Genomic DNA, 14,837 nt, shown 5'->3' with positions numbered 1-14,837 from the left:
TTCAGGAACTGCAGTTTTATGGCTCAGCCATAAAAGCTGACACTATTTAAAATGTGATTTTCAGGGGCTCCCATCCTACTTCCTTCCCCTCTATTTATTTTAGGAAAGGAAAGACTGGCTGGATCAACTTATCAGACTTCCTACCTCTGGCAACACTTGTACTCCCTGAAAGATCATCTAGTTAATTAACTTGATTGTTTGCATACAAATGACAAATTAAATAAAATACATAGGGCAATAGCTGCAGGAGCCATCCAGGATCCCCATCCCACACCAAGCCCTGCACTGCTATCAGTGCTGCTCAAGCCTGGGCTGGCCAAAAATAGAGATTTTAGGAATTATCTATAGAAAACACAGCAACATGGAGATCAAAATGACCAGTCAGGGAGATGAGAGTTTGTGCTAGAGGACAGGGCAGCTGAGCACAGCAGAGATGTCACCCTGATCTCCACAGGGCCATCCCACAGCCCAGGCCAAGCCAAAATTTGGCTGTCAGTTCCCATCTTTTACCCACAACCAAACAGATTCTAAGTGGTCAGAGGGCAAAGGGAAGGACTCTTCCTTCAGCTCCAGCACTAACACAATGGACCCATCTTCAAGCTTTGGGATTTAATATTTTCCTTGTAGAAAAACACAGGACTCATCTTCACATGGGGCCTTTGGCCTCCTGCAGCTCTGTCCTGCACCTCCTGTGTCCTGGGACATTGTCCCTGTCCAGCTGCACAGCTCCTCAGGGGTGCATCCCTGGGGTCTGTGCCCCAGCCCTCCCATAGACCAGGAATGTCCCCTCACCTGGACATGTCACCTGGAACCTGGGTCACCTCTGCACCCCTTCCAGCAATGAGACCCCTCCTTGTGGGGCTGTTTTCCTGCTGTGCCAGCTTTGCCATGAGAACATCTGTCCTGTTGTCCCAGCTGAGCTGTCACACGCTGTGACTCTTGTCCCTTATTTTGTCACCTGGTGCTGCCAGGAGAAGTTTGCCTCCATCACTTTTCCTGCTGTCCTTCCCAAAGCTGTGGATGCTGTGACATCCCATCCCTCTCCATCCCCACCTCTACAGGATTCCCTCTGATTTCTCCCCAGCCTCTAGATGTGGCTGGAGAGAGCAGGGCACAAAGGCACAGGGACACATCCCAAGCCCTGTGTCAAGCACAGGAGCTGCTTCCAAGAGCAGAGCAGAGCTTGTTTGGCCCTGGGATCAGCTTTTAGCACGTGAGCCCCTTCTGCCCTGGGAGCTTTGTTTGGTGCTCTGTGACCCATCACAGCTGTCCCCAGGCCAGGAGCAGCAGTTTCACCTGCCTGTCTTTGTCTAGAAAATCACATTAGGGACAACAGGGCTGCTCCCCCGAGGAGCTGACGTAGGGTCTGGGTGGAACTTTCCATGAGAAACACATGTGGCCCGAAATAATTGTCCCATTAGTTCAGGAAGGGACAAGAAATTACTTGCAAATGGCTCCTGTGCAAACACTCCATCCACAGCCCCCACCTGCTCCTGCTTGGCTCTTCTCCCTCCACCTCTCCCTCTGCCAAGGGAGGAAGGCAGGGAAATGGGGGGTCCCAGATTTTCCCAAATCAGGATCCCATCTCAGCTCCATCCCTGTGCACAGAGGGGATGGGAGTCACTCTGAGGAACAGGGACCCCTCATCCCCTCCCTGTGCCCCAGCCCTGCTCAGCCACTAATAAAAGTATTTTCCTCCATCCTTTGTCCATCCTCCCCAGCCTCGGGGCTGGCTGCACTCAGTTATCCACTTTCTCCCCAGCTCCAGGAAATGTGTGAGCTGGATGTGCTGACTGAAATGACCTCATGCACGGAAGAATTAGAAAATGAGCAATGAGGGGACACAACAATGCTTCCCCAATGAGCTGGAGGCACCCAGGGGACTTCACCACTGCTGCATTTCCTGCCCTGGCACCAGCCCAGCCGAGTTTGTGTCCTTGACAGAAATCTCTGAGTCTGGTTTTATTTTTACCTCAGAAGCTTTTTACTTTCTCCATATTTGCTCCCTTGGATTGTTTAGGGGTGACATCATTAATGCCACCTGCAGGGGTTGGTGGCACTGGTGCTGCCAGCCTCAATCCAGGGATGCTTTGGAAGAGCATCAGTGGCACCCTGGGCAGGACAATGAGCTGAGCACCCCTCACCCCCAGCCCAGCCTTGGGGTCACCAGCAGGAAGGACAAGAGCCTCAGACACACTCTGCACCCTCACCCTTAGCACACCCAGAGGATGCCACAGTGCCCAGACAAACCCAGACCAAGCCTGACCTCCATCCCCAGTGCAGACAGCTGGGTGTTCTGGTGGGTCTCCAGACAGCTCCTGGGCATCTCAGCCACCCAAATCAGAGCTCAGGGTGCTCCTGATAAGCCTCAGTAGCCCTGAGCAGGGTGAAGGGACTGTCACAGAAGCTCAGCTGTTTACTCCAGGCTGGGAATTCTTGTGTCAGTGGTTTCAGTATCAAACTGCTGAGCTGTGTTTAGTCTGTGGCTGGAAAGCAGCCTTGCTTCTATTTTGAGAATAATTGTCTAATCAGGGGTGCAAAGAATGATTTTGCTCAGTAGAAAGTTGTGTTTATTTGGGTAAGTTTGTCCTCCAGGATGGGTGCCTTGGAAAAGCCCTTGTAGAGGCTGTGCAGGAGCATCCTGGGGCACAGGACACTCCTGCAAAAAAGGCAAACTTCAAACTTCTTATTTCTGTAGAAATAAGAGAAAAGCTTTGTGCCCCTGGCTTCCAGCCAGCTCTGGAGTGAGGCTCCTTGCAGGTGCAGGTGCTCACCTGGGATGGCCACACTCTTCATTCCAGAGGTGCTCAGCAGCCTGAGCTGCATTTTCAGCTGCCACATTCAGAGTTTCCTTTGGTTTTGTAAATCACAGGTGACCTCAGCACGCATCCCTGGCTGCCAGCCACATCAGGCAGCTGATGAAATACTGAGCTGAGGGATACCTGGAGGGTCAAAGTCATCTCCTGGGACAGGTGAGACATTTTCCCACCTCTCCATGTGCTTTTTGTTCATCCCAACCTCCTCACCCCTGAGGGTGTGAGGAAACCATCACATTAACCCCAGGACCTGAGGATGTTTTACCTTTTTCACACCCTGAATCATGTCAGTTTTTTAACCTTTCAGCTCTTTCTGGTGCTAATTCCCATTTTCCCATGTAAATCCCCTGCCTGGGGAGCTTTGCCTCTGGCTGGGTGAGCTTTGTCCCATGGATGAACCAGGAGCACCTCGGTGGACTTTGCCCTGTTTGCACACAACAAACACGGCTGAGTTGGGACTATTTGCAACTCAGCAACCACTAATTTTTAGCCCAGAGATAAATCCTCGTTATCTGCCCAGATAAGATCCTCTCTATTTTGGAAGGCACCGTTTCCCACATTGGGAAATTCCCCTTGGCTGGACCAGTGATGTCCACAGGCAGCTCTTCCCCACACCCCCAATCCTCGGGATGAGCCCAGGACAGGCAGCAGCTCCACTGTCACCCTTCATGGGCAGGCAATGTCCCCTCCCCTCCCCCAGGTGACCCCTGTGATCCCAGCATTGGGAATGTCCCTCCAGCCACTTGGGCTGAGGCTGTGGCTCAAATTAGGAATTAGGAATTAGGAATTTGCCTAATTCCCATTCCCATCACACAGACTTGTGGCACTGGCATTGATCAGTCAGGAATTTCTTCTCTTGGCATGATTGGATTTTGTGCTAAAGAAAGACATTTATCTTCCCCTTCTGTGCTGTAAGCTCAGTGTCCCTGGAAGAGCTCCCTCTGTCCCCTCAGAGACATCCCTATCAGTGTCCCCAGAACAAACCCCACAGTTTCTCCATGGCCTGACTTCCCTCATCCAGTTCCCACACAGATGCTCCAAGCTCCTCACACTTCTGCTCTGCAGCACAAAGTCTTGAGAAGCTGTCACAGCCCATCCCACAGCACAGAGGGGACAGAGCTGTGGCTCCAGTGTCACCACAGAGCCCACAAGGAGACCTGAGTTCATGAGACCTGTCCTGTGCAGGGATCCCAGGAAAACATGGAAAAAGCACATGGCACTTCCAGCTTCCCCCCAGGCCTGCCTCTGCAGGGAATCAAGTGTCTCCAAGCATGTGGGGATGTGTTTGCCAAGTGACTCAGGCCAGCCTGGAACCAGCAATAAATTCTCTTACAGCACTAACCCAGCTCCTGCCACTCACCCAGGGCTATTTCCCTCTTTCCAGGGAGTCACCCCAGGTCCCTCTTTCTCCACCCTCACGGTGCCTTTGTCCCCTGCAGGGATCAAAGGTGAAATTCCCACTCTAAACATCCCAGGGCAGGTCCAGCCCTCCCTGCCTGCCTGGCTCACTGGGCTGGGATAATTCCTGGAGGGAAGGAGGTTGTAGGTTTAGAACCCAGCGTGGTTTGGGGCTGGGATGCACCAGGGCTGCTGGGGCTGTGCTCAGGGCAGGGACTGAGCTGCCTCAAGCCCAGACCCTCTGGGGGTGTCCCAGTGAGCCTGGGGACATGCAAAAATGGGGGCATGGGAAATGAAGGGATGCTGCTGTAAGTTTCCTAACAGGTTTGGGATGGAGTGAGGAGCTCAGGGCAGTGTGGATGGAGAGAGGGGGGAGGTGCAAGAAAATCTGAGTCCAGACACAAAGGGAAACCCTCCCAGCTGGGGAGGAGAGGAGATGAAAGCTCTGGGCAGTGCCAGGAGAAAGAGGAGGAGGAGGCAGCTGGGAGGGTGCAGCCACCCACCAGGCCCCAGCAGCTCTGGGGTCAGGGACTGGGTCACCACTGGGACCCCATCCATGCACCCTGACCCTGGGGTGCCAACAGCATCTCCAGAGAGCCACCAGGAGAGCCATGTCACCAACCCTGCTGTCTCCAGCCTCAGTGTCCCCACCTGGCAACACCTCTGGCTGTCTGAAGAGGGAAAACAGGCAGCTCCCCAGAAGAGATGGTACCAGCTGGGAGAGCTGTGCTCAGGTGGGGCAGCCACACATCCCTGGGCATCAGCAGCACTCTGGGCAGCCACACCACAGCCCAGCACAGCCCTGTGACACCACAGTCACATCCCTGAGCCATCCAAGGCCAGTCACAACCAGGTCACACTTCACCAAACACACCCTGAACAGCCTTTGCAAAACATTTGCATCCTACACCAGAGCACTGCATTAGCTGGGGAGTAGCATCCCTGCCAAGCTGTGCATGGACCTGGAATAGCTTTTTGTTGCTGCTTTTTGTGTGTCCCCAGAGGGACCCAGAGCTGCAGGAGGTCACTGGTGTGTTTGGGCATTTCCCTGGCCAGAGAAACCATTTCCCTGGTTCATGTTTAACAGCAACCACTGTCCATGGCAACAATCTCACTTTGGGCAAGACTGCTCCTACACCCAGACCTGGCCTCAGGAGCATCTGGCAGCTGCTCCTATATAAAAAACAGCTCAGAAATTCATGGAACCACATTTTCCCTTCTTTAGCCACACAGTAACAGGATTTTACACTCCTCAGCAAGCCGAGGGCTGGGGGCTCCACCAGTGCTGACAAACACGGCACGAACAAAAGCCAGCTACAAGAAATGATATTCTCCTTTTATTTACCAATGACCATGACAATGTAGGTTTTTTTTTTTTCTAGCTGCAGAGATGCTTTGCACTGTAAACTGGGAGGCAGGCAGTGCAGCCTGCCCTGCCAGGGCCAGCAGGAACCCCCAAACACAGCTTTGTTATCCAGAGTCAGGAGAGCGGCTGCTGCACAGAGTTTGCTTTTCTCCATCACCAACCCCTCCGTCGTCAGGGCATCGAGACACTGATATTTACACCAGGCTCCCCCAGCGGCCTGCTGCCAGGGAATGGGTCTGGCACACCAAACCTGCTGCCTTACCAAATCTACACACTTGGGAAAAGAAAAAGGCATCCACTCCGCCGGAGAACTCGGCCGCGACACACACAAATATTGCACTTGTAACTCGGGAACGGGGAGGACACAGGGTCCCTATCACACAGCAACGTGTCCAGCTACAGGAGGGCAATAAATAAACCAGGGGAGGGCAGGAGGGGGTGCTTTGCACACCTCCAGCACAGGGCAAGGAGCCGGCTCTCGCTGCTCCAGGGACCCACCACGAGCCAAGGAAGCGCCAGGCTCCTGCCGGAGCTGCTGCAGGAGCCCCACGGCACAGGGAAGCACAGCAGCTCCTGGGGCTGCTCCAGTTCACAAGGCTTTAATCCAGGATGGTGTTTGTGTCGGCGCTGCTGTCCCCTTACAGAGCCCTGCACGAGAACTCCTCCTCCTCCTCGCCGCGCCGGGCTCGCTCTCCACCTTCCAGCAGTGCTCTGGCTGGGGCAGGTGCTTCACAGTAGTCTTGTGGGAGCTCCCTCCTGCTAAATCCACCCAAAGGCATCGTACCAGCGATGGAGGAGCTGCAGCAGTACCAGCCTGCCTGGCTGTGGGTCCCCTGGGCCCCGGTGCCTCCAGCTGCCCCTGTCCGTAGGGCCTGGGGGCACAGGAAGGGCTCCACTGCCCAATTCCATGTAAACACACAGCTCCCAGCCTGCCCCGAGACAGTCCTTGGGCCTACAGCGGGGAGCTGCCTTTCTTCTGGTTGATTATGTCCAAGTAGAGGTCGGAGCGCAGGAAACGGGGGTACGAGTCCTTCTCCATCAGCCCATAAATCCTCTTCTGGGCCAGGTCGAAGCAGCTGCGGGTGATGTTCTGCAGGTTCTCCTTGGTGTGCTCCCGAGTGTAGGAGTCCAGGTTGACCTGTGGGCAGAGGAACCAGGGCTGCTGAGCAGCTCCCCAGGCGGCCACAGCGCCGGGAGCCACGCACCAGCGTGGGAGCCACCCTCACCTCCTTGCAGGACTGGATGGCAATGTACTCAGAGAAGATCTTCTTGGCCTTGGAGACCATCTTGGACTGGGATTTGATCTTCTTGAACTCCTCACAGGCCAGCCAGAACTCCAGGTTCTCCTCGCTGAACTCAGTGCGCAGGAAGGCCCTGAAGGCAGCGAGCCCGTCTGTGGGGAACAGGGACACAGCTCTGCTGCTGCTCACAGACAGGGAACAGCCCCACAGCTCTGCAGAGCCCAAACCACCGCCCTGCACTGCCCGAAAAACCCCCTGGTGCAAACAGGCACAATGCACTGCCAGGCCAGCACAGCAACACAGCCCATCCGGGGCTGAATCCACATCCCCTGCAGCACCCACAGCCAGAAGGGAGCCTGAGCTGGAGTGGGGACAGGATCCCCTGGCCTGATGTAGGATGGGGTGCCTGAGAAGGGCTGTTCTCCCATCTTTGGGATGTTCTAAAGCAGCTCCTGCTCCATGGACCCTCTGCAGAGCCCCAAACCAGGCACACACATGCATCACAGCCTCCTCCCCAAGCTGGGGGCTGCAGCCCCGACCTGAAACTCTCCCCAGCCCCTGTCACCAAGATCCCCCCTGGGCCAGGCACGAGCAGGAGGGTTGAGGACAAGGAGGAGGCTAATTTTGCTTTGTGCATCCCCAAACACCGGAAGGGATTAACAGAGGAAATCCCAGCTTTATCCAGGCACGTGTCTGCATATTCCCCTGGCAGCAAACACAAGTGGAAGGGATGGACACACACTTACATTTGTGCAGCAGCAGCTTCTCCAGGGAGTCCCCCCACTTGAGCGCTTCCTCGGGAGTGGGCCTGTGGAAAAAGGACAGCACGTTGGCAAAGCTCAGCAGCAAAAGCTGCTTTTGCTGCCTGCTAAACATTTCCAGTGGATTAAAGCCAGGCTGTGAGCCCAGCACGGCTGCTCCCAGCTCCCAAATCAGCCCCATGCTAAACTTTCCAGAGGATAAAGCCCTGCTGTGTGCCCAGGGGGCTGGCCCTGGCTCCCACCTTGGTACTGGCACCAGCAGAGCAGCTGTAGGCAGAGCCAGGCTCTGCACCAGGCAGTGCCACAGCAGCTCTGCCAAAAGAAAACCGCTGCCTTTAGGCTGGCAGGAAGAAAATCCAACCTCAGGAGGTCTGTGCAGGCAGCTGTGGCACTGGGGTGTCTGAGGAAGAGCTGGAGAAACTCCAGCTGATGCGGAGCTGAGCAGAAGTGGGATTTCAGCTGCTCCATTCAAGCAGCCAGAGAAGCTGCCAGCAGCAAGAGCAGGGAGGGCTTGTTCTCCAGCTGCTAAAGCATCTGCAGAGCAAAGTGGTTTTTCAAGCCATCCTCTGGCCAGTTAAAGTTCCATAGACAAACACTGGGAGAATGCTGCTGCCAGGTAAATTTCCAGCCAAAGACGCTGCAGTGCCACTGTGCAGGCAGGACCTCTCACCCTCCAGCAGATTTTCAGCCAAAAAATATTTTAAATGCTCCTCCAGAGACAAAACCATTGTTCACAGCCTCCTCAAACGGGGTGAACACAGTCTTCCTGGAGGTGAGGAGCTCCAGACCACAGCTTGTCCCCAAGTCCTCACTGTCCCGATCTCCACGGACCCCAAATCCTCACTCCCCCCATCCCCACGGTCCCCAAATCCTCACTGTCCCCATCCCCACGGTCCCCAAATCCTCACAGTCCCCATTCCCACCGTCCCCATCCTCGCCTCCCGCTCGCAGCACCTACTTGAGGGATTTGAGCACTTTGTCCAGTTTGCCGGAGGGGTTGGCTCCGGGGGACTCGTTCCGCCGCCGAAAAATCCCCAGCCGGTTCTTCATGTCCTTGGCTCTAGAGAGAAGAGCGAGCGTGAGCGGGCGGCCGAGAGGACCCCCAGCCCCGCGGGGACCCCCTGGCAGCGCCCATCACCTACTCCTTCATGGTGTGCCGGCGCTGCAGGCTGCCCGAGTGCGGCCGCTGCACCGCCAGCAGCATCTCCGCGTGGAACTCCAGCGGCTGCGGCTTGGACAGGTCGCGGAAGAAGGGCATGGCTGCGGGGACAGCGGGGACAGCGGGGACAGCCCGAGCTGCGGGGACAGCGGGGACAGCCCGAGCTGCTGTGCCGCCCGCCCCGAGCCGCGCTCCTGCCCGCAGCGGCCAGCGCGGAACGGGAAGTGGGAGGGCTCAGCGCCCTGAGCTTTAAATGCGGCGTGGGGCGGCCGCGAGTGAGTAAAGGCTGTGTCAGCCCCGCCGCTGTTTGGGACGGCTCTGCCGTTGCTGGGGAAACTTGAGGAAAGGTGGAAAAATCAGCGCCGAGGCGGATAGTGGGGCCTTTCAAGAGACGGCGGGGAAAAATAATCACGGCGAGGATTTACGAGGGTTATTTATAGAGCGCAGGCATCCCGGGAAGGCAGCGGGGCCGGCGGCGGGGCGGAGCGGGGACAGCGCTGCCCTGGGTGCACCCACACACGCACCCACGGGTGGTCGCAGTCGACGGTGCCAGCCCGCGTGGGGCGTGGCCGTGGGGACATTTCCATAAGGGGGCGGCCGGGATTGGCAGCGCAGGGCACTGGGGCAAAGACACCCCGCGCTGTCACCCGCGCACGGGTGACAGCATCCCTGGACAGACAGCCTGACGCACACACGGGCATGGCACTCTCGCTTTCCCCGGGCAGCAACACAAAGTTTTACAGAATTTTGGGGAAAGGACCCCCCTCGCCCCGCGAGCGGCCCCGCACGGGCAGGGATGGGGCGGGCGGTGCTGCCCCCGCGCGGCGCGGCGCGGTCACTGCACCCCGCACCCGGCGGGACGGCGCCAAACGCCCCCCAAAAAACAAAAACCATCCAGCAGCGACAATTCCTAGCGCTTGGGCCTTGCTTCTCACTCCCTTTTCTGGCAGTCTTCTCCCAATGGCAGTGATCTATCGCTCATTAAAAAGCGAGTATAATGCTATCTTAATTACATGTGGCTGGAAGCCTTATAACTGGAAAGAATTACAGCTTCCATATGTGTTTTTAATTTCTTCCATTTAAAATACGATCTTCAATCTCATCATAAAGTGCATAAGAGAGTGTTTCACTGCCTGTGGATATAATGTATTTATCAAAACTTAAGAGCATCAGTCTTTTCTCAACACACAGAGTCTGCCCTTTAAATCTGAAGCTCCTTATCTAACATCTCACTAGGCAAGTGGCTTCAGTTTTCACTTCTTGCTCTTTCTGATTCTGCAAATTCAATGCTACAGGACCTCCCACAGGTCACACAGCAAGGATGCTCAGAGATGCTACCTCTACCTTGTGAAGCTATGCCCAGGCACATGAGTGGGACGAGGGATTCAGGGCATGGATGCACCACCCCAGGTGATGTTCTCCAGACCCACAGCTCTCTCCAGTCCCAGGAGGGTAAAACACAGAAACACTGGGGAAAACAAAAGAGTTGCAACAACCCTGTGGCTCAGTCCAGTGAGCCACAGAATTATTGTAGAGGGCAATTGCTCCCTCCAGTCTCTGGTGCCATCCATACCCTCACAGACACGGACAGTTTCACTGCCTTCACACCCCCTGGGCTGTGATCCCAGCAGGACACACGTCCTGCTGCTGCCAGGCACCCACTAATGTGGGAAAAGTGGATCCAAACACGGAGCCTCCTGCTCCAAACACCATCTGCCTCCCATCACTGCTCTGCCAATGCCGCCGGCAGCTGGGGACCCGCCAGCACACGGGAGAGCCATCCCACACAGCCTCAAGCAACAATTTCAGCAGTGTTCCCACTTTAGCAGGACAGCATTCACGGGGCTGGCAGGGCACTGAGCACCCCTTGTGTGGCACATGTGGGTCACCTCTGCAGCACAGCCCTTGGCACAGGACCAGCTGGCCCACAGCAGGCAGGTGATCCCGGCTCCTGAGTGGATTTTCCAGCTGGAACACACCAGGCAAACACCTCCTAAGGAAGTTCCCCAACTTCCACGTGCTGCTCCTCTCGCACACCCTTGCAAAGAAGGAGTGGCACCAACCCAGGCTGCGACAGCCACGGGCAGGCACAGCCTCCAGCTGCAGCTACACTGCACAGTGAATGCCACGGGAAAATTAATTCAATTTTAAAATTGCTGGTTTCACTCCGGAGTTTCCTCTATAAAGTGATCTGCCCCAGCACCCCAGCATGACCACGAGGCCCAGCACCATCACCCCGTGCTGCTTCCAAACCATCCCTGGGCAGCACATCCCCCTACCTGGCAGGCTGTCCTACCTTTCCAGGTATTTTTCGGAAAAGTCCACCATGGCGTGGTACATCGGGGCCGTGAGAGGAGCGAGTGGCGGCCCGCGGCCCGAGCACCATAAATAGCCGCGGAGCCGGCGGGACAGCCAATGGCGCTGCCGGGCGCTCCCCGGAGCATCCATCCCCCGCCGGCTCAAGGTGAGCGCGGAGCGCTCCGCACCGGGGGGGCCGAGCCTCCCCCTCCAGCCCCGCTCCCCCGCCGCTGCCACGCGGCCGGAGGGACGTCCCTGCTGCAAGGACTTCATTTCCAGCGCTGGGGGGGGAAATAATAAAAAGAGCTAAAAATAGGCGGCGGCGATGCGGCAGCGCGGGCCGACAGTGCCGCTCGCTGGCACAGCCGGCGGGGCCGGGCACTGCGAGCGCAGCCCCCTCGCACCCCGAGCCGCTCGAACCACGTGTGGCTCCTCCACCTGCCCGGCACACGTGGCGCAGGGCACCGGGCACACAGCCACGGGCACCCCGTGGCCCTGGCACCCGGCTGGATCCGCGTTCTGCAGGAGTTCGTTCCCGAGCATCCTCTCTCGTGTGCTTGTCCCACCTCAGCTGCAGCTGTGTTTGAGGACAGCAAAGGCCACGGCTGCCTTGTCCTTGCTTGCACCCGCTTTCTGGCACCTCGAAGCCTTACCGGGAGCAGCAGAGGGGCTGCCCGTGTCCCTCGGGGGTCCCCGCGGCCCCTGCTCCCACCGCGCTGCCACAGATGTGCGGCGAGGGCTGAGCCTGGCCCGCGGTGGGAAACCTCCCCATTCCTCCTCCCGGCATGGGGCCAGCGGGAAGGAGGCCCCCAGCTCAGATTTCACTGCTTCTATGTCCTCTCCCTGAACCCGGGCAAGCTGTTTTCCCCAAGAGCCGGTGTCTTCCCCCTGTCCGGGCACGGTGGGAGGGGATGCTCCCAGCTGGGCTGGGCAGTGCCCCCAGCACACCCCACCACCCTCCATGGAAACAATCCATGCAAAGTGGCACCCCAGTTTATGGCTTTGCTGCTGGAAAAAGTCAGGGGGGAAAGATGGGGATCCTAAGAGCTCCTGGTACCAGCAGGGCTTGGCTGAGGTGTCTGACCCCACAAAGAGCCCTGGCACACCCTGATGCCACCCCCGATTGACACTTACAGGCTCCTGCTGCGTTTCTTGCGGGAGCTCTCGTCTCCTTCGTCACAGCTGCACTCAGGGTCTGCTCCACTCAGCTGGGGGGGAACAGAAGAACAGTGTCTGTCATCACATCAGGACACACCCACGGTGTCACTCTGTGTCACCAACCAGCAGGGCTAGCATCCCCACGGTCCCCACACCACAGCCCAGACCCACAGCACACACAGGGCCCCTTCCTCATGATGGCAACGAAACGGGACAAGCTCCTGACACAGGAACCTCCCTCTCCTCACTCACCCTTCAGCCCACGGTGTTCCTGGAGCATCCAAGGAGCCTCACGGCCCAGGCACCCTCCGGGTTCAAGGTGCTGACAGTGCACCTTCTACAGGGAGGACACTCACATCCCCTGTCCCGATGCTGAGTGGGCAGAGGGATCCTGCCACCCCCCAAGAGCCCCCCAGAACCAGGCTGGGCACCCGAAATCAATCAGGAGTTCCCAGCAGTGCCCCAGGCAGGAGAAATCAGAACAGTTCAGCTATAATTGAATCATATCATTGCAGTTTACAAGTCTGCTCTCTGACCGCTGCTCCAGGACAAACCAAGGGGATCTGGGATGTGCCTGAGCTCAGGGCAGCACCAGCACAGCCTCAGAGCCACAAAGCCTGGCAGCAGGCAGGGAGACGCTGCTGGGATCACCACAGCTCGGGGGCTTTAGCATTCCATGCATTCCTGAGCGCTGCAGATGCTCACGGCCAGCCCTGCATCCCGCCCCGCATCCCGCCCATCCAGCCCTCCACAGCTCATCCCGTGCTCCCGGGGCTGCCGGGCGCTCTCCAGGATCATCACCCCGCGGCCGGGCCGTGGGAACGCTGCGCTCAGCCCCGCAGCCCCGGGCCCGAGCTCTCGGACACTTCCTTCCATTCTGCGCCCGGCTTTCCGGAGTTTATCGGCCCCGAACAATGCGGCCCTCGCCGAGCGCCTTCCCCGGGCCGCCCCGGCCGCGGCAGACGGGCTGGCCGGGCTTCCTGCCATTGTCCGGAGAGGCTCCGTGCTCGGGGACAAAAGGCAGCAGCAGAGCTCTCCCGAGCAGTCCCAGAACTCCCTACAATGCCCCATAAAACAACCAGATCCCGGCCCCATCGCGGGAAGGGGGGGGCACACCGGGCACGATGGTGTTAAAAAGCGCTGTGGAATGAGCCCCTCTGAAAAACTCCCAGATGGGAAAGTAACCAAGAACCTTGATGGATGTGATGGCCCTGCAGCCGAGGCCGCCGGGTGCAGGTGTTGCCAGTGCTTGGCAGCTTGGTGGGGAAATTCCATATGGGAATTGTGCATCAGTGTCCTGCTCCAAAAAGCTCGGAGGCTTCATTGAGCTATTCAAAGGCACAGACCAATAAAAGTGTTTCCAGAGTGTAGCCCAGTCCCACAGTGGCTCAGCCTCGTGTCTGGCTTCCCTGAGTGCTGCACACCCTCCAGAGGCAGCTGGAGAGGCAGGGCAAGGGGAGAGGGACAATGGGAGCACAGTGGGAATGGGAGAGTGGGAGAGAGGCAAGGGTAACAGGGCAATGGGGACAGGGGAATAGGAACAGGGGAATCAGAACAGGGCAGTGGGAATGGGGTGGTGGGAGTAGGGCAGTGGGGATGGGGGGATGGGGGGATGGGGGAATGGGAACAGGGCAATGGGAGCAGACCAGTGGGAGCAGGGCAGTGGGAACAGAGAACAAGGCAGTAGGAACAGGCAGAGGTGCCCAGGAGAATACATGGGCAGGGATTTAGGCTCCAGGCAGCCAGAGCTGCTGCAGGCTTGGAATTGGGAGCTACAGGAGGTGCAGCCACCACAGTGCCTTCCCCACCGGCACAGGCTGCCCAATCCCTGCCCCAACAATCCCAGTCTAACGTGCAGCAGAACAGTTTAACGCAGGAGGAGCTCCGTTCACCTCTGTGGGAAAACATCCACAGGATGAGAGCAGGGGGCGGCTCCCCGGGGCAGGGACGGGGTGCCCGGCAGGGACACGCAGCCCGCCCGGCTCGGGCAGCAGTGCAGGGCTGCAGGCTCGGTATTGCAGCGCTGCGGGGCTGCAGGCTCGGTATTGCAGCGCTGCAGGGCTGCAGGCTCGGGGCCGCACACACAGCGGCACTCTAAGCTCCCCTTCAGGGCGCTGCTCACCGCAGCGCTCACGGACGCTCTCGGCCGGCGCCTCGCATGTGCGACAGGCAGCGAGCGTGTCCCTGACACAAGGGTGGCTCTTCTTTATTCGGGACAGGGCGGGTCTGAACCCCCCATCGCCTCCCGCACACAACTTTTGGCATCAGTCTCCAGGAGAGTTTGGACTCCCTTGCGGAAAGCAGCCCCATCCCAGCAGTCTGTAACCCGGGAAGGGCTCCCACCAGCTGGTCAGGGACTCTGAGCCCAAAATATTTCTTCAGGAGGCAGCATCAGCGTGACAGGAAGAGGGTGAACCCAGCACAGGTTTAACCCCAGGGTCTGCAGCGACCTCTCCTGCCAAGGTGCCCATTGCTCTGGAGCAGAATGTGGCTCTGAAGGTGATCCCAAGCAGCAGGACATGGTCCTAAGCTTTGAAACGATGTCCTGAGCTGGGAACATGACCCTGGAGCAATGGACTGTGATCCTGTGCCGAGCACCAGAGCCCCAAGCAGCACACAGAGCCCCAGGCAGCACCCAGA

General features: G+C 57.9%; 1 protein-coding gene across 5 annotated transcripts in view; it reads right to left on the bottom strand.

Moving 5' to 3' along the window:
• Positions 1-5,529: 5,529 nt before the first annotated feature.
• Positions 5,530-14,837, bottom strand: part of RGS3 (regulator of G protein signaling 3) — a 76,295-nt gene continuing 66,987 nt past the window's right edge. For 4 of the 5 annotated variants that reach the window (XM_079324078.1, XM_079324079.1, XM_079324080.1 and 1 more), the window contains 5 exons: positions 12,174-12,247; positions 8,541-8,642; positions 7,568-7,629; positions 6,807-6,973; positions 5,530-6,718 (listed from right to left, as the gene is read on the bottom strand). In XM_079324078.1, the coding sequence (XP_079180204.1) occupies positions 6,533-6,718; positions 6,807-6,973; positions 7,568-7,629; positions 8,541-8,642; positions 12,174-12,247 (591 nt within the window). In that variant the 3' untranslated portion in view covers positions 5,530-6,532. Of the gene's footprint in view, positions 6,719-6,806; positions 6,974-7,567; positions 7,630-8,540; positions 8,643-8,724; positions 9,247-12,173; positions 12,248-14,837 lie in introns of those variants that run through there. The other variant, XM_079324082.1, reaches the window with a different exon arrangement.

The sequence above is a fragment of the Erithacus rubecula genome, assembly GCF_903797595.1.
Source record: "Erithacus rubecula genome assembly, chromosome: 21".
Lineage (NCBI taxonomy): Eukaryota > Metazoa > Chordata > Aves > Passeriformes > Muscicapidae > Erithacus > Erithacus rubecula.
The sequence above is the reverse complement of the archived record's forward strand: the minus strand, read 5'-3'. Positions and strand labels throughout refer to the sequence as shown.